Source organism: Bos taurus, chromosome 26, assembly GCF_002263795.3.
Source record: "Bos taurus isolate L1 Dominette 01449 registration number 42190680 breed Hereford chromosome 26, ARS-UCD2.0, whole genome shotgun sequence".
NCBI classification, from domain to species: domain Eukaryota; kingdom Metazoa; phylum Chordata; class Mammalia; order Artiodactyla; family Bovidae; genus Bos; species Bos taurus.
The window spans coordinates 9,917,732-9,933,672 of record NC_037353.1 but is presented as its reverse complement, the minus strand read 5'-3'; the positions used below and the strand labels follow the sequence as shown (position 1 = coordinate 9,933,672).

General features: G+C 39.0%; 1 protein-coding gene across 2 annotated transcripts in view; it reads left to right on the top strand.

Moving 5' to 3' along the window:
- Positions 1-15,941, top strand: part of RNLS (renalase, FAD dependent amine oxidase) — a 276,338-nt gene that overhangs the window by 243,843 nt on the left and 16,554 nt on the right. For both annotated transcript variants that reach the window (NM_001206063.1, XM_010819756.4), the window contains exon 6: positions 5,022-5,197. In NM_001206063.1, coding sequence (NP_001192992.1) covers positions 5,022-5,197 — 176 coding nt within the window. The remainder of the gene's footprint in view (positions 1-5,021; positions 5,198-15,941) is intronic.

Genomic DNA, 15,941 nt, shown 5'->3' with positions numbered 1-15,941 from the left:
TTGTCTTTAACTAAACAGTATTTAGCCTGCTATTATCTGTTATTATGACTGATATGGCCATGGATCTGAGGTGGCAAAAATATTTATTTCAGCACAAATTTCAGTGTCTGTTGGGGGAATGGTGACTTCTGTAGCTTTTAATTGCAGGTATTTCATTTGCTGCGCTTAGTTGCTCAGTCGTGTCTGACTCTTTGCAGCTCCGTGGACTGTAAACTGCCAGGCTTCTCTCTCCATGGGGGTTGTCCAGGCAAGAATACTACAGTGGGTTACTATGTCCTCCTCCAGGGGTTCTTTCCAATCCAGGGATCAAACCCAGGTCTCCAACATTGCAGGTGGATTCTTTACCATCTAAGCCACCAGGAAAGCCTAAGAATACTAGAGTGGGTAGCCTATCCCTTCTCCAGGGGAGCTTCCTGACCCAGGAATTGAACCTGCATTGCAGGTGGAATGTATACTATCTGAGAGGCTTGTCAATCTCAATGTTATATTAATAGTATGTGATGATGCTGCTGTTCTTACTAATATCAGCTTTTAGTGTCTCGACTCCCCACCCAAAAGTGTAAACTAAAAGAAATGTAGTGTCCACTTCACACTCATTAGGATGACTATTTAAAAAAAAAAATAAAATGCCAAGTGTTTGGCAAGGATGTGGAGAAATTAGAACCTTTGTGCATTGCTGGTAGGAATGAAAAAATGGTGCAGCCACTATGGAAAATGATCTGGTGATTGAGCAATAACTTAAACATACAATTATCACATGAATCAGCATTTTCACTTCTGGGTGTATCCCCAAGAAGAAGTGAGAGCAGAGACTTAAACAGGTAAATTGTACACCCACGTTCCTAGCAGCATTACAATATCCAAAAGGTGAAAGAATCAACAAATCTGGTATATACACACAATAGAATATTATGTGGGTTTAAAAAAGAAGAAAATTCTGACACCTGTTGCAACGTGGATGAAGCTTGAAGACATCATGTTAAGTGAAATAAGCCTTTTACAAAAGGACACATCGTATAATTCCACTTATGTGAAGTACCTAGAGTGGTCAAATTCATAGGAAGAGAAATAGAATGGTGGTTGGACTTCCCCAATAGCCCAGTTGGTAAAGAATCTGCCTGTGATGCAGGAGACCCTGGTTTGATTCCTGGGTTGGGAAGATCCACTGGAGAAGGATAGGCTACTCACTCCAGTATTCTTGGGCTTGCCTTGTGGCTCAGCTGGTAAAGAATCTACCTGCAATGTGGGAGACCTGGGTTCAATCCCTGGGTTGGGAAGATCCCCTGAGAAGGAAAAGGCTACCCACTCCTGTATTCAAACTTGGAGAATTCCATGAACTGTATAGTCCATGGGGTAACGACTAAGCGACTTTCACTTGGCAGGGGCTGGGGCAAGTGGGAAGTGGGGAGTCAGGAATTAGTGTCTCCATGCCTATGGGGTTTCAATTTGGGAAGATAAAAAAGTTCTAGTGATCAATGGTGGTCATGTTTACAGAACAGTGTAAATATACTTAATGCCAGAGAACTATATACACTTAAGACAGGCTTAAAAGGTAAAATTTTTATTATATACATTTTACCACAATAAAACAAAGCCAAAAAACTGCTGTGCCTATACGCAGGAATAATCCACCACTGTTCCTAGGGTTTTAATATAAGAATTAGTCAGTACTTTGAGAGAAGTCAACTCTGTTATCCTTTCTAAAGCTGTTCTTACCACAACTCAGAGGTCAAAACAAAAATATTTTCTAGGGGTGCCTTATGTTTGTATAGCACTTTGTATTTGAAGAAGACTTTTATGTATCCAAACCCATTTAATCCTCATGACAGCCTTATAAGGTAAGTAGTATTACTCCCTTCTAATTGATGGAAGAAAGTGGAGCCTAAGAGATTAAGTTGTCCAAGACCACCAGGCTATTAAAGATGCAAAGGTTCAAATAGTTATCTTCTGACTGAAGTCACTGATCTCCCAACATACAGAAATAGTTGTCAACTTACTATGAACTTTACATTTAAAATGCCAAAAGCAAAGTGGTATGCTTGTTAAACTAAATAAAGAAAAGAAAAAGAAAGATAACATCATTACCTTCTCAGTGACCAAGGAATAATGATTACAGTGAATTTACGCTCTGAATCCTATTAACATATTTGTGGTTTTTTTATGATACTGGAGTTCCAGGCCTTGGTCACGTTTAAACTCTGGTTGGCTGTTTGTATTTTTGCACTTTAGCTTCTGAAAATACCCTTGAATTTAGGGAACGAGGGCCTCTTCCTTAAAAGTCATTGTCTGAGGTTGCAGGTATTCAAATTTTAATTGAAATTCTGAAAAATTTTTGTCTGATTCCAATAAAAACAAGTAGTCAGGTTGTTCTCTCATTGTTATGCAAAAACGGTTTCATTTTTAGTCTTAAATTTCCTTTTTTATTACTCTCCTTGGAGTGGATGGCTAATGTAAATGGGAGAAACCTGGCAATGCGCCATCACTACTCTTAACAATTTTATGAGCTCCCCGCTAGAACAAATGTCTGGGTCAGTGCAACCTCACGCACACAGCTCAAGTTCTTCTCCCTTTGAAGCCTGCCATAGATAAGTCAACTCAGAACCTCAACTCTCTTGCTTCCGAATGCTGACCCAGTAGCCTTCTCTGTCTCTAGGAAGATTTGGTACCTCACGGAAGGCGGGTGTCATTGCCAGTCCCTTCTGTGTATAAGCCTTCCTGAATATATTAAACTGAAACATAGGTAACACCCCCTGAGACAATATGCAATAGGTTTCTCACTGTTGGTTGTATCTAGTGAAAGGATTTTGAGATTTTACACTCCTGTGTGGTATCAGTAAAGCTGACCCCAAGAGGTGAGGCATCGCATGTTCAAATAGAGGGTCCCCCTCTATCCTCTTTCAAGTTGTTCCAGCCGCTGTGAGGTGAAACTGGACAATCTTCTTACCATTCATTGCACTTACAGCACAGATTCTGAAGTCAGCTCTCCCAGTCTGGTATATCTTGAAATGTGTGGAAGCATGCCACTTTATAGCGCTCACAGCATTTTGGGTCTCTCTTCCATTTTTCTGTAAAAGTCGTAAGCCAGAGTGTAATGGGGAAATGAAGTACTTTAACAACAACCGCAGAAGAATAGCTCACATCTTCATTTGAGCAACATCAGGCAAACTTCCCCCTTGGAAGTATCTAACTAATTACTTTTATTTCCATAACTTACATATTTAAGAACCTCTTCTGTACCAGAAACAGTGCTAAACACTTCACACACATTATGTCTTTTAATCCAGACCACAGAGCAGCACAGTAGATACTAACTTATTCTCATTCTACACAGAGACACACAAAGTAAAGAGGCTGCATGCATACAAAGCAAGAAATTGTCTTGTGTAAAGCAAGAAATGTGTCTCTGTGTAAAATTACTTTTTTTGAGATATATTTTATAAACCTATCTCAAAGAGATTGTTATCTTTTATAACAACTCTAAAAAGAGCTTTATACTCCCAATTGAAAGACTTTTCAGAATCAGTCTTCCCAACCCCCATCAATAACTTATACATTTTAGTATTTTCTTCTTTCAGCAGGGGGTGGCACCAACTTTCATATTATTATTTCATGTGTTTCATATCTATTTTGTTTTCTCTCAGCTTTTCTCTTCTGCATGATTTAAACAAATAATAAAAGCAGGAAATCCTGGTTAACATTCCTTCCAAGGTTGTATTCTCTGATGCCTCAGCCACTTTGTTTTCAGTGTCAAACTCTTCGATTTCCTGTATTCTACCAAAGAGTGAAAGATGTGAAGCACTTACTGTTTGTCATTGTGAAAATATAGCAAAAAAAAAAAAAAATTTCAGTGGTAGACAAAAATGAGAAGTAGCTCTATGTTATGAATAAAGCAGACATTATTTTTAATGCTGCCTAAAAGATGAAGACCATTATGAAGTCAAGCTTGTATGTAGAAAGAAGCTTAGATTTTTTAAAGACATTTTATTCTGGTATTTATATAATTTCAACAAGGCATTTTGCAATCCATTTAACATAAAATTAAGAAGATGAACATCTACTTTGCTCTCAGAATTTAAAGTGAATAAAGGTTATGTATGGCCTTCCCTGGTGCCTCAGGTCAATCAGGAAGATCCCCTGGAGAAGGGAATGGCAACAACCCACTCCAGTATTCTTGCCTGGGAAATCCCCTGGACAGAGAAGCCTGGTGGGCTACTGTCCAAGGGATTGCAAAGAGTCAGACACAACTGAGCAACTACCACTTTTTCAGACTCAATATAAGAAATGGTTCTGGGCTTCGCTGGTGGCTCAGTGGTAAATAACCCACCTGCTACTGCAGAAGACGCGGGTTCCATTCCTGATCTGGGTTGATCCCACACTCAGCGGAGCAACTAAGTCCGTGCCTGTGCTCTGTAGCACAGGAGCTGCAGCTACTGAAGTCCACGTACCCTAGAGCTCAGTGCTCTGCAACAGGAGAAGCTGCTGCAATAGGAAGCCCGCACGCCGTAACTAGAGGGTAGTCCCAGCCCAAGGCACTAGAGGAAAACCTGTGCGGCAGCAAAGACCCAGCACAGCCAATAAATAAATAAGTAAAATTTTTAAAAAAAGAAAAAAGAAATGGTTCTTGCCCTGATGAGCTTGTGTTAGTGGATGAGAAAGATACAAGTAAATTTAATTACACCCAAGGAAGTGTGTATTAGGTCCTTTTGCTTTCCTTCAGGTTCTTTAACAAGACCTGAAAATTTATTCTCTAAAATACGTCTTGAAACCAACACAGCATTGTGAAGCAATTATCCTCCAATTAAAAAAAAAAAAAAAATACGCCTTGAATCTGTCCTTCTCTTCAGTAAAACCTGATTTGGAGTTTCAGAACTAGCCTAATTTTGTGCTTCAAAGTTTAGATTCTGTTTTCCTTTCATTTATTGTCTGATTATTGTGATCAATTCTAAATCTGGACTGAAAGGCTGAGAGACACTTCCATATTACTCACTTCAAGATACATCTTTATGTTCCTCTTCTACTAGAGTCATCAGAAATCGGACCTTCCCTTGTGATTCACACCACTGTCCCATTTGGAGTTACACATTTGGAACACAGCACTGAGGATGTGCAGGAGTTAATCTTCAAGCAGCTGGAAAACATTGTGCCTGGTTTGCCTCAGCCAGTAGCTACCAAATGCCAGAAATGGAGACATTCACAGGTAATCAGAGAACCCAGCGGTATGAGCACAGTTTTCTTAATCAGATCTGACTTTACTTTTTCTCATATTTTGCCACTCTCTAGTACTCTTGCCTGGACAATCCCATGGATGGAGGAGCCTGGTAGGCTGCAGTCCATGGGGTCATGAAGAGTGGGACACGATTGAGCGACTTCACTTTCACTTTTCATTTTCATGCATTGGAGAAGGAAATGGCAATGCACTCCAACGTTCTTGCCTGGAGAATCCCAGGGACGGGGAAGCCTGGTGGGCTGCCATCTATGGGGTCGCACAGAGTCGGACACGACTGAAGCAGCAGCAGCAGCAGTGAAAGAAATTAACATGTGATCTTGGGAGCAAATATGCATTTTCCTAATAGAGAAGTTTACATGCAAGTTTTTATTATCCTGTTATTTCTCAATAAGAGATACATATAATTTTCCCCAATGTTATGTTCAAATTCTAGCATCTAGACTTATGTAACCTGAAAATCTGGGGTTTCTTATGCAGGCAAGGCAGGTTATATATCAAAATGCAGCTGTTTCTCTGAGGTTTTTCTAAATCAGTACTGTGGTTATATAGAAACCACTATAACCTCCCAAATTTTTTGCAATATGTCAAATTAACCTTGTAAGTATATTTTGCTACCACAATTTTCATTTTTATTAAGTTCCCACTTTGGTTTTGACTGCTGCCAGTAGAGCTGTTTGGGAGAGAGAAATGAATACCTGAACAGATCAGGTATGAATGATGAATGAAAAATAAATAGATCAGCTAGTTGAGCTGTTTTTTCAGGATTAGATAAACCTGCTGATTGGTCTACTAGTTCAAACTTTAAAAACTCTTTATACTAAGTAACTGCTGACTTTTCTGAAAATCCTCTGTATATTCCAACACAAGTTTCTGAGTATTCATAGAAAAAGTATTGATCTGTAAACTCAGTTGTGAAGTCGTTTGAGGACAGTGGAGCAGAAGGAAAAGGAAGCAGTGACTTGCCTATTTTTTCCTAAGATTTCTTAGCACATTGATTACCTGATTTATCAGCACTATTTGTTACTAGAGCTGTGAACCCTTTAGAAAAACTGGTTGGGAGAAATCGCAACAGATTTTGTATATTTTAAAGGACTTTCCAAAATCAGAGGAAATGGTAAATTACTTCCTAAAATATTGCAGCAGTTCTATGTGTTTACCCATATCGTCTCAAGTTAAATTATACAGTGAAACTTTCAGGAAAATATTTACTTAAACACATCATGGTCACTTTAGAAGACTTCTTCCTTTTAAAACAACTTTTTCAAATCTCAATAGCCAATGTCTTTAAATGATATTTAACTTAATCTTAGGTTGGTCTGAAAAAGGAAACACGGAAATAATCTTGTTGATATAATTTGAAGCTAGATATTTTACATAGCAAGTGAAGTGAAGTGAAGTTGCTCAGTACTGTCCGACTCTTTGCAACACCATGGACTATACAGTCCATGGAATTCTCCAGGTCAGGATACTGGAGTGGGTAGCCTTTCCCTTCTACAGGGGATCTTCCCAACCGAGGGATCAAACCCAGGTCTCCTGCACTGCAGGTGGATTCTTTACCAGTTGAGCCACAAGAGGGGAGCCTTACTTCCGCCTGTCATAACCTTCCTTCCCCCAGAATTCTTTGGTAGATTCCTTTATGAGGCAGTATTGCTTGCCCCTCTAATAAAACCTCTGGGGAGAGCACCAGCCCTTTAAGGCTCAAGCCACTTTCTAGAAGTGACTGCTTTCTGAAAGAGATAAGGGAGTATTTTGTGTAGAGTCCATTTTATGTTTCCTTGATGTGGCTTTCCAGGCCTTCTGCTGCCTCTAATGTCTTATATCCACAGTGGCAGGGGGCAGGGGAGGGGGGTGGGGTGGCGTGGGGCAGGGCAGTGAAAGATGGTTGTTCATTTATTCATTTGTTTACTCATTTATTCCATGAGCATATAACAAATGCCTACTGCTGCTGCTGCTAAGTCGCTTCAGTCGTGTCCGACTCTGTGTGACCCCATAGACAGCAGCCCACTAGGCTCCTCTGTCCCTGGGATTCTCCAGGCAAGAATACTGGAGTGGGTTGCCATTTCCTTCTCCAGTGCATGAAAGTGAAAAGTAAAAGTGAAGTCTCTTAGTCATGCCTGACTCTTAGCGACCCCATGGACTGCAGCCTACCAGGCTCCTCTGTCCATGGGATTTTCCAGGCAAGAGTACTGGAGTGGGGTGCCATTGCCTAGGTCACATCTAATACTCTGTCCATGGAATCCTAGAGACTAATCTTTGCTGAAAGCCTTCTCCTAAGACACTAAATCAAATTTTTTGCCTTGAGTAGGACAGCACTGCTTTCGGGCGGGTGCTGCTATTAAGGAAGGAGGCAGATGAAGAAAGAAGGTGTGTGGAAAGACTTGCAGGGCTGCTCTGTGCCTCCCATTTGGGGTTTGAATAAAACACATGAGTAGGTGGTTCAGACAAACACAGCAAAGCAGTGGCAGATTTTTCGAGATTCTCAGTTCCTCCCCTTTGCAGCTATTTGCCTTCCATCATTTAAATGTGTACCCAGTTAATATACATTGATGCCTAAGCTGTGATACATTGAATTAAGATTTCTGTAACAAGGATGATATATTAATCTTCTCAGCAGAAGAGTAATAACTGAAAACAACTTCCATGTACATTGACAGGGGACACTTAATCAGTTTGATAACCCTAATCCTCTCACCACTGTTATTCTCTGTGCTTGCCTTTGTTTCAGAGTCTATCATGATGTCTTTTCCAAACTACTCTAGTTTTATACATTTACTATAAAAGTATGATTTGCTTGTGAGTTTAACTCTAACTTTCCCCCCTATTTCTGTAGTTTCTGAATATTTCAGTGCCTTTTTTGTCATGTCTCACGTTCATGGATTACTCTTTTGTAAAAAAATAAAATAAAATAATCACTGAATGCATTTCAAACACCATGGACATCAAGGGAGGAATATAGGGGTAGGGAAAAAGGAGAGTCAGGTGGTAAATGAATGCTTTGGCAAAAATAAATGGATTTGGACTAGCCTGTTAAACTCTTGCTGTAAAATTAGAATTGTTCTCTTCTGTAGTTCCATTTCTTCACTTGGTCTTTTGCCCTGAGTCTGTACTTTCTCTCTGCTCGGTGTGAGCCCTTTTATATTCTTTAAGAAGGATCATGAACTCTTTAAGAACCTCATCAAAGCCATGAATATGAAGATGCACAGCCTTTCAAAATACACATGCACACATAAACACAAAGTTGCGTCTAATTATGAAGATTTACAAACAACCTAAAATGCCTCCCACAAATCCAGCATTAAGAACACCTGCTCTAAATGTTATTCTCCTATAACCCAAATAAATCAAGAATCCCTCATAGCCCAGTCTTGTGTTCTAGTCAAAGAAACAAAATTCAGCAACCTAAAGGAATGTAAAATAATTATCATCTTTACTAGTGTCTTTTATAGATCTTTAAAGATACCCAAAATTCATTATCCTTAGCAGCACTTTTTGCAGTTTCTTTTCTCATTCCTTATGTATGCCACTTCTACAAGCTCCTTCAAAACTTTTTGCACCTTAACTCTAGTTTTCCACAGAGTTTTCCAATTATCAGCCATGTGGGCTTTTCTTTTTTCTTTCCTTTCTTCAGCCTTCCACTCACATCCCTCATTTTTGACTCCATGTTTTCCCCCCTCCTAGACAGGAAAATCTAAGAACTTGTCAGTGCAAATTCCCCATTTTGGCTTCCTCAGGCCTTCCCCAGTTGCTTACCTTGGTTGGCATAGTACTGCCCAGGAGTTGGAAGGAATAAAAGAGGGCATAGGTGACAATTTAAGGCCAGAATTTTTCTTAAGAGGTTTGTGTTTGGTGGGACAGGGTGGTGGGGTGTGTATACACAGCAGAGCATGAAATCACCTACATATTTACATTATTCCCTTATGAGATTAATTTCTGACCAGTAGCTGTGTCTTATTTCAGTGTTGGAAGGTCAGGTAGTAATTGATAGTTCCATTTTTTTTTTTCTCTCTTACACAGTTTCTGTCATATCTGCCTCCCTGCCTTCTCTTTGGTAGGGTGAAACTGAAAAGCAGTGACTGATTGATTGTATGAATATACCAAGACTATAAATTCAAACGAGTGTCCCTTTCAACATAGTCAGTCACCCTAATAAGCCATACCCTTATTGCAGCCAGATTGGGCATCTCCTTAAAATCCTGACACTTATTCTTCAGCATGTACTCAGTTCAATCAGGTCTTTGAAAGGTGAGCTTGAATTTAATGTTTCAGAAACAACTCAAGTCATTTGGACATATATCTTTTTAGTAAAGTAGATGGGAAATCTTGACAATTTTCTTTAATGTTTTTATATAACTAAAGAGATATAACTGCTTGCATTTATTTGTGTTAATGTGTCCAGTAAGCTGATTCTAAAAGCTCCTACCCTAAAAGATGTTGGCCAGTGTATCACTACAGATTTAATCATATGGCCTTCTAGGATAAGTGCTTTGAAAGACAAAAGTCAGTTGTATTTATCAGTTAAAGTACATTAGGTGTGTTGTTGGATAATTTATTTAATGTGGGGTGATTATGACTTTGGGCTTTGGAGGCAGACTTCAGTTCAAACTTCAGCTGTCCCTGTGGCTTTGAGTAAGCTAAACTATAACTCCAAGCCCATCTGTAAATGGTACAACCGAACCTCCCTCATAGGAAGAGAATGACCCCTCATAGTGGTCAGAATGAAAGGAGAGAACACAGTAGAAAACATTTACTGTAACACTAGTACAAGGCAAGTTCTCCATCATTGCTAAATAAGAATAGCAAAAGGAAGAGGAAGAGAGGAGGTGGGTGAAGGGGATTCTATGGTATTTCTTAGTAGATGAGCTCTGTGTGTCCCTTGCTCTTTTCTGGTACCTGTCTTCATGCATGCTGCTGCACTTCTTGTTTTTTCTTACTCTCTTGTCTTTTCAGAGTCTCTGTCTTTTCTCTTCTCTTTTTCACACACACACATATTTCTGGACAAGGATATTTCAGGGCTGACTCAACTCCAGGGGCTATGATGCTAAGACATACCGTAGGGACTATTAACATCAGAACAAGGTGATATAAAAGTGATGGATCCCTGTGGACACAAGGAACTCTTGTCAGTTTTTTTCAGCTTATAGGTTTTTCAGTTTTGTGCCATTCATTCCTAAACTAACTTACACATTGTCCAGTGTCTGGTAATTTAACACAATTTATACCATGAGTTAAATTTTCCTGGCATGAAATTATGGCCTCAAGAGTACTCTTGCTTCTGTGCATAAGTTTATGGTAAGCCATGGAGAGCTGAAACAGGACCTTTGGGATTGGTAGGCTATGGCATGACCCAGTCTGCCAAGAGCAGGAAATCTAACAGGTGTCAGTCCTAATTATTCCACTGAGTAATCTCTGACCTCTTTCTCACTGGTACAGAACTAACCCATTGCTTCACTTTATTATGAGGTAGCTACGAATGTATGAGATCATCAGCTGACAAATTCTGATCATTGAATTAGGGATGTTCAGTCACAGTTTAATTGGCATTTATATGGGCAGATATTTCCCCTTTTCATAAAATCTCACATTATATGAGCTATTAAATGTTTTAACACATGTAAGTTTAATTAAATCACTTTTTTCAAATGCTCATGGCAGGAACTTACCCTGCCATGTAGTCAGCATCACACTTTTTCAGAAAAACTAATTATTTTGAACAGCAGTACTTTGTAGGAAACTTTAAAAATGAATCTGTATCATTTTTCTTGGACAAATGCAATATATATTCATCTGCACCCAGTATTACTACTGGAAACTGAATGATGGATGTTATTATATATGGCTCTGTTCCATAAAGGGAAGTCCACTTGGCCTGTGCATAGTAGACCTCAGTATTATTCTCTGAACTAACAAACTGAACTAAAAAGTTCAGTTGACAAAAGCTATTTATACCCACATTAGAAATTAGTAATATATATTCAGCTTTTCATTTAGCTGACATTTATTGAGTTTCTTGGGCTTCCCTTGTGGCTCAGCTGGTAAAGAATCTGCCTGCAATGTGAGAAACCTAGGTTCTATCCCTGGGTTGGGAAGATCCCCTGGAGAAAGGAAAGGCTACCCACTCCAGTATTCTGACCTGGCGAATTCCATGGACTATATAGTTCATGGGGTCACAAAGAGTTGGACATGATTGAATGACTTTCAACAATGTCAGCAATTGGTTTCTACTGTATGCCAGACATTATACTGGATTCTATAGACTCAAAGACAGCTCCGTTCATTCAAAGACTTTCCCATATAATCAGCAAGACTGACCAATAAGCAGATAATCATTGTATGGTGCATTTTCTTCTAAGAAAAGGAAAAACAATGTATTGTGTGAACACAGAGCAGATTTGAGGAGAAAATGGTAGTAAATACCTTCTTAGAAGAAAATGTCACCTGAGCTAAATCCTACAAGATGAAGCCAGAGAGGCAAAGGAAATGATATTGGAATGATGTTCTAACAATGTGTACACTTTCCCAGTTCCAAGACAGTACAGGACACATTCTTGCTTTTTACCTTGATCTTGCCTTAAAGAGATGGGAATACCAGACCACCTGACCTGCCTCTTGAGAAATCTGTATGCAGGTCAGGAAGCAACAGTTAGAACTGGACATGGAACAACAGACTGGTTCCAAATAGGAAAAGGAGTACGTTAAGGCTGTGTATTGTCACCCTGCTTACTTAACTTATATGCAGAGTACATCATGAGAAACGCTGGACTAGATGAAGCACAAGCTGGAATCAAGATTGCTGGGAGAAATATCAATAACCTCAGATATGCAGATGACACCACCCTTATGCCGAAAGTGAAGGACTAAAGAGCCTCTTGATGAAAGTGAAAGAGGAGAGTGAAAAAGTTGGCTTAAAACTCAACATTCAGAAAACGAAGATCATGGCATCTGGTCCCATCACTTCATGGGAAATAGATGGGGAAACAGTGGAAACAGTGCCAGACTTTATTTTGGGGGCTCCAAAATCATTGCAGATGGTGACGGTAGGCATGAAATTAAGACACTTGCTCCTTTGAAGAAAAGTTATGACCAACCCAGACAACATATTAAGCACTTTGCCAACAAAGGTCCATCTAATCAAAGCTATGGTTTTTCCAGTAGTCACGTATGGATGTGAGAGTTTGACTATAAAGAAAGCTAAGCACCAAAGAATTGATGCTTTTGAATTGTGGTGTTGAAGAAGACTCTTGAGAGTCCCTCGGTCTGCAAGGAGATCCAACCAGTCCATCCTAAAGGAGATCAGTCCTGGGTATTCATTGGAAGGACTGATGCTGAAGCTGAAACTCCAATACTTTGGCCACCCATGCGAAGAGCTGACTCATTTGAAAAGACCCTGATGCTGAGAAAGCTTGAGGGCAGGAGGAGAAGGGGACGACAGAGGATGAGATGGTTGGATGGCATCACTGACTCAATGGACATGAGTTTGAGTAAACTCCAGAAGTTGGTGATGGACAGAGAGGCCTGGCATGCTGCAGTCCATGGTATCACGAAGAGTCGTACATGACAGCGACTAAACTGAACTGCCATCAACTGTTATAACATTCATATAAACTATGACAGTCTGCATTATCATTTTATTAGTGTACATGCATAATCATTCTCTCCCTCTCTTTCTCAAATACCATTTATCAATCCCCTACTCTGTGTGTAACTCACTTCATCTCCACCCCATGGAGGTTTTTCAGTTCAGTTCAGTCGCTCAGTTGTGTCCGACTCTTTGCAACCCCATGAATCGCAGCTCGCCAGGCCTCCCTGTCCATCACCAACTTCTGGAGTTCACTCAAACTCACATCCATCGAGTCGGTTATGCCATCCAGCCATCTCATCCTCTGTCGTACCCCTTTCCTCCTGCCCCCAGTCCCTCCCAGCATCAGAGTCTTTACTCCTTCCCAATTGCAAAGGTCAGAAAGTTAAGAAGTTGAGAGCACAGAGCCCTTTATGAGGCTCTTCCACTAGGAAGTGGCAAAAATGAAATTCCAACACAGGTCTACTTACAAGTTAGTGTTTTTTAGGACAGCCAGAAGAAGCAAGAAGAACCACAGTCTCACAGCAGCTAGAATGAAAACCACATCACGGAAAGGTAATCAGAATGAAAAAGCAGAGAGTCATGTCCCAGATGAAGGGACAAGTAAAAACCCCAGAAAAACAACTAAGTGAAGTGAAGATAGGCAATCTTCCAGAAAAAGAAGAATTCAGAATAGTTATAGTGAAGATGATCCAGGATCTTGGAAGAAGAATGGAAAAGATGCAAGAAATGTTTACCAAAGACCTAGGAAAAACTAAAGAACAAACAAACAGAGTGAGCAGTGCACTAGAAGGAATCAATAGCAGAATAACTGAGGCAGAAGAGTGGGTGAGTGACCTGGAAGACAGAATGGTGGAGATCACTACTGCAGAACAGAATATAGAAAAACAATGAAAAAAAAATGAAGACAGCCTAAAAGTTAGTGTTTTTAAACACTCGCTCTACTACTGGTAATTTAGATCTGGCTTTCTTCCAATTATGACACATTTTTTATGCCATCATTCTGTTGGCTGAGGTTAGAAATAATAATAGTTAACATTTATACTCTGAGTTTAGAAAGTAATTTTATGCTTGTTTTCATTTGATCTTCACAACAGTTCTGACAGATCAGAAAGTAAATATTTCTATCTTTGTTTAAATGAGGAAACTGAAGTTCAAATTGATAGTTTTGCCTAACACAATGCAATGAGTGAACAGAAAAATAGAAATTGAACATGTCACTTTAGGTAAAAACGTTCAAGGTTCACACTGTATACAAAAATTAACTAAAAATAGATCATAGACCATATAAAACATTATAAAACATCAAACTATGAAACTTCTAGATAAAAACATAGGAGAAAATCTTAATGATCTTTGGTTTGGCAAACATTTCTTAGCATACACAAAGCACAAAGCATAAAGAATAAATTGATAAATTATGCTTTATCAAAACTTAAAATGCTTTGAAAGATACTGTTAAGGAAATGACAAAACAAGCTGCAGACTTGGAGAAAATGTTTGCAAAAACATATATCTGATAAGAGATTGGTATCCAGAATATATAAAGAATTCTCACAAGTTAGAAATTAGAAAACAAATGGCCCTGTTATTTAAAGCTGGGCAAAATATTTGAAAGGCTACTTCATTGAAGAAGAGGTGTGAATTTAACCATGGAGGCATAAGAGTTCTGCGTGAAAACTACAAAGCATTGTTGAAAGAAATTAAAGAAGGCTTAAATAAATAAAAACCATCCCAAGTTCATAGATCATAAAACTCAGTATTTTTAAATGGCAGTATTACCATAAGTGATCTACAAATTTATTACAGTCTCTATCAAAATCCCTGGAGACGTAAATGACACCCCAGTATTCTTGCCTGGAAAACTTCATGGACAGAGGAGCCTAACAGGCTACAGTCCATGAGGTTGCAAGAATTGGATACAACTTAGCAACTAAGCCACTAACCAAAATCCCAATGGCCTTTGCAGAAACGGAAAAGCTAATCCAAAAATTCATACAGAGTTGCAAGGGACCCCAAATAGCCAAGACAGTCTTGAAAAAGAATAAAGCTGGAGGATTCACACTTTCTGATTTCCAAACTTGCTATTACACAAAGCTACCATAATTAAAGTATTGTAATAATATAAGAATAGCCATATAAATCAATGGAATAGAATTGAGAGCCCAAAAATGCTATACCTGTGATGAGCTGATTTCTGACAATGTTCCTAAAAACATTCAATGGGAAACAAATAGTCTCTTCAACATATTGTGCTGGAACAACAGGATATCCAAATATGAAAGAATGAAGTTAGATCCTTACCTCACACCACATGCAAAATCCACCTAATATGGATTGAAAACATAATTATACAAACTAAAATCATAAAAGTCTTATAAGAAAACATAGGGGTAAATCTTTATGACTGTATCTGACAGTGATTTCTTAGATAGAACACCAAAATCATAATAAGAAAAACAAGTAGAAAATTTGGACTTCATCAAAATTGAAACTGTGTGTGCATAGAAGGATTAGCAAGGAAGTGAAAAGACAGTTCATAGGACAGGAGAAAATATTTGTGAATCACTTATCTGAGAAGTGTCTACTATCCAGAATATACAAAGAACTCAATAACTTAACAACAAAAAGTCAAACAGTCCTATTGAAAATGGGCAAAGGACTTGAATAGACATTTCTCCCTCCCAAAAATATAAATAGCCAATGAGCACATCAAAAGACATCCCATATCCTTAGTAATTGTTGTTGTTCTTGTTGTTTAGTCACTAAATCATGTTCAACTCTTGCAGCCCCACGGACTGGAGGCTACCAGGCTACTCTATCCATGGGATTTTCCAGGCAAGAGTCCTGAAGTGGGTTGCCATTTCCTTCTCCAGGGGTTCTTCTTGACCCAGGGATCAAACCTGTGTCTCCTGCATTGGCAGGCAGATTCTTTACTGCTGAGTTAGGGAAATGCAAATTAAAACCAAATGAGATACCATTTCACATCCACTATGATGGCTATATATTTTTTTAAACAGAAAACTAAGTTTTGGTGAAGATGCAGAGAAAATGGAGTACTTATACCTTGCTGATGGGAATATAAAATGGTTTAGCTACTGTGTAAAACAGTTTAGCAGTTCTTCAATAAAATAAATG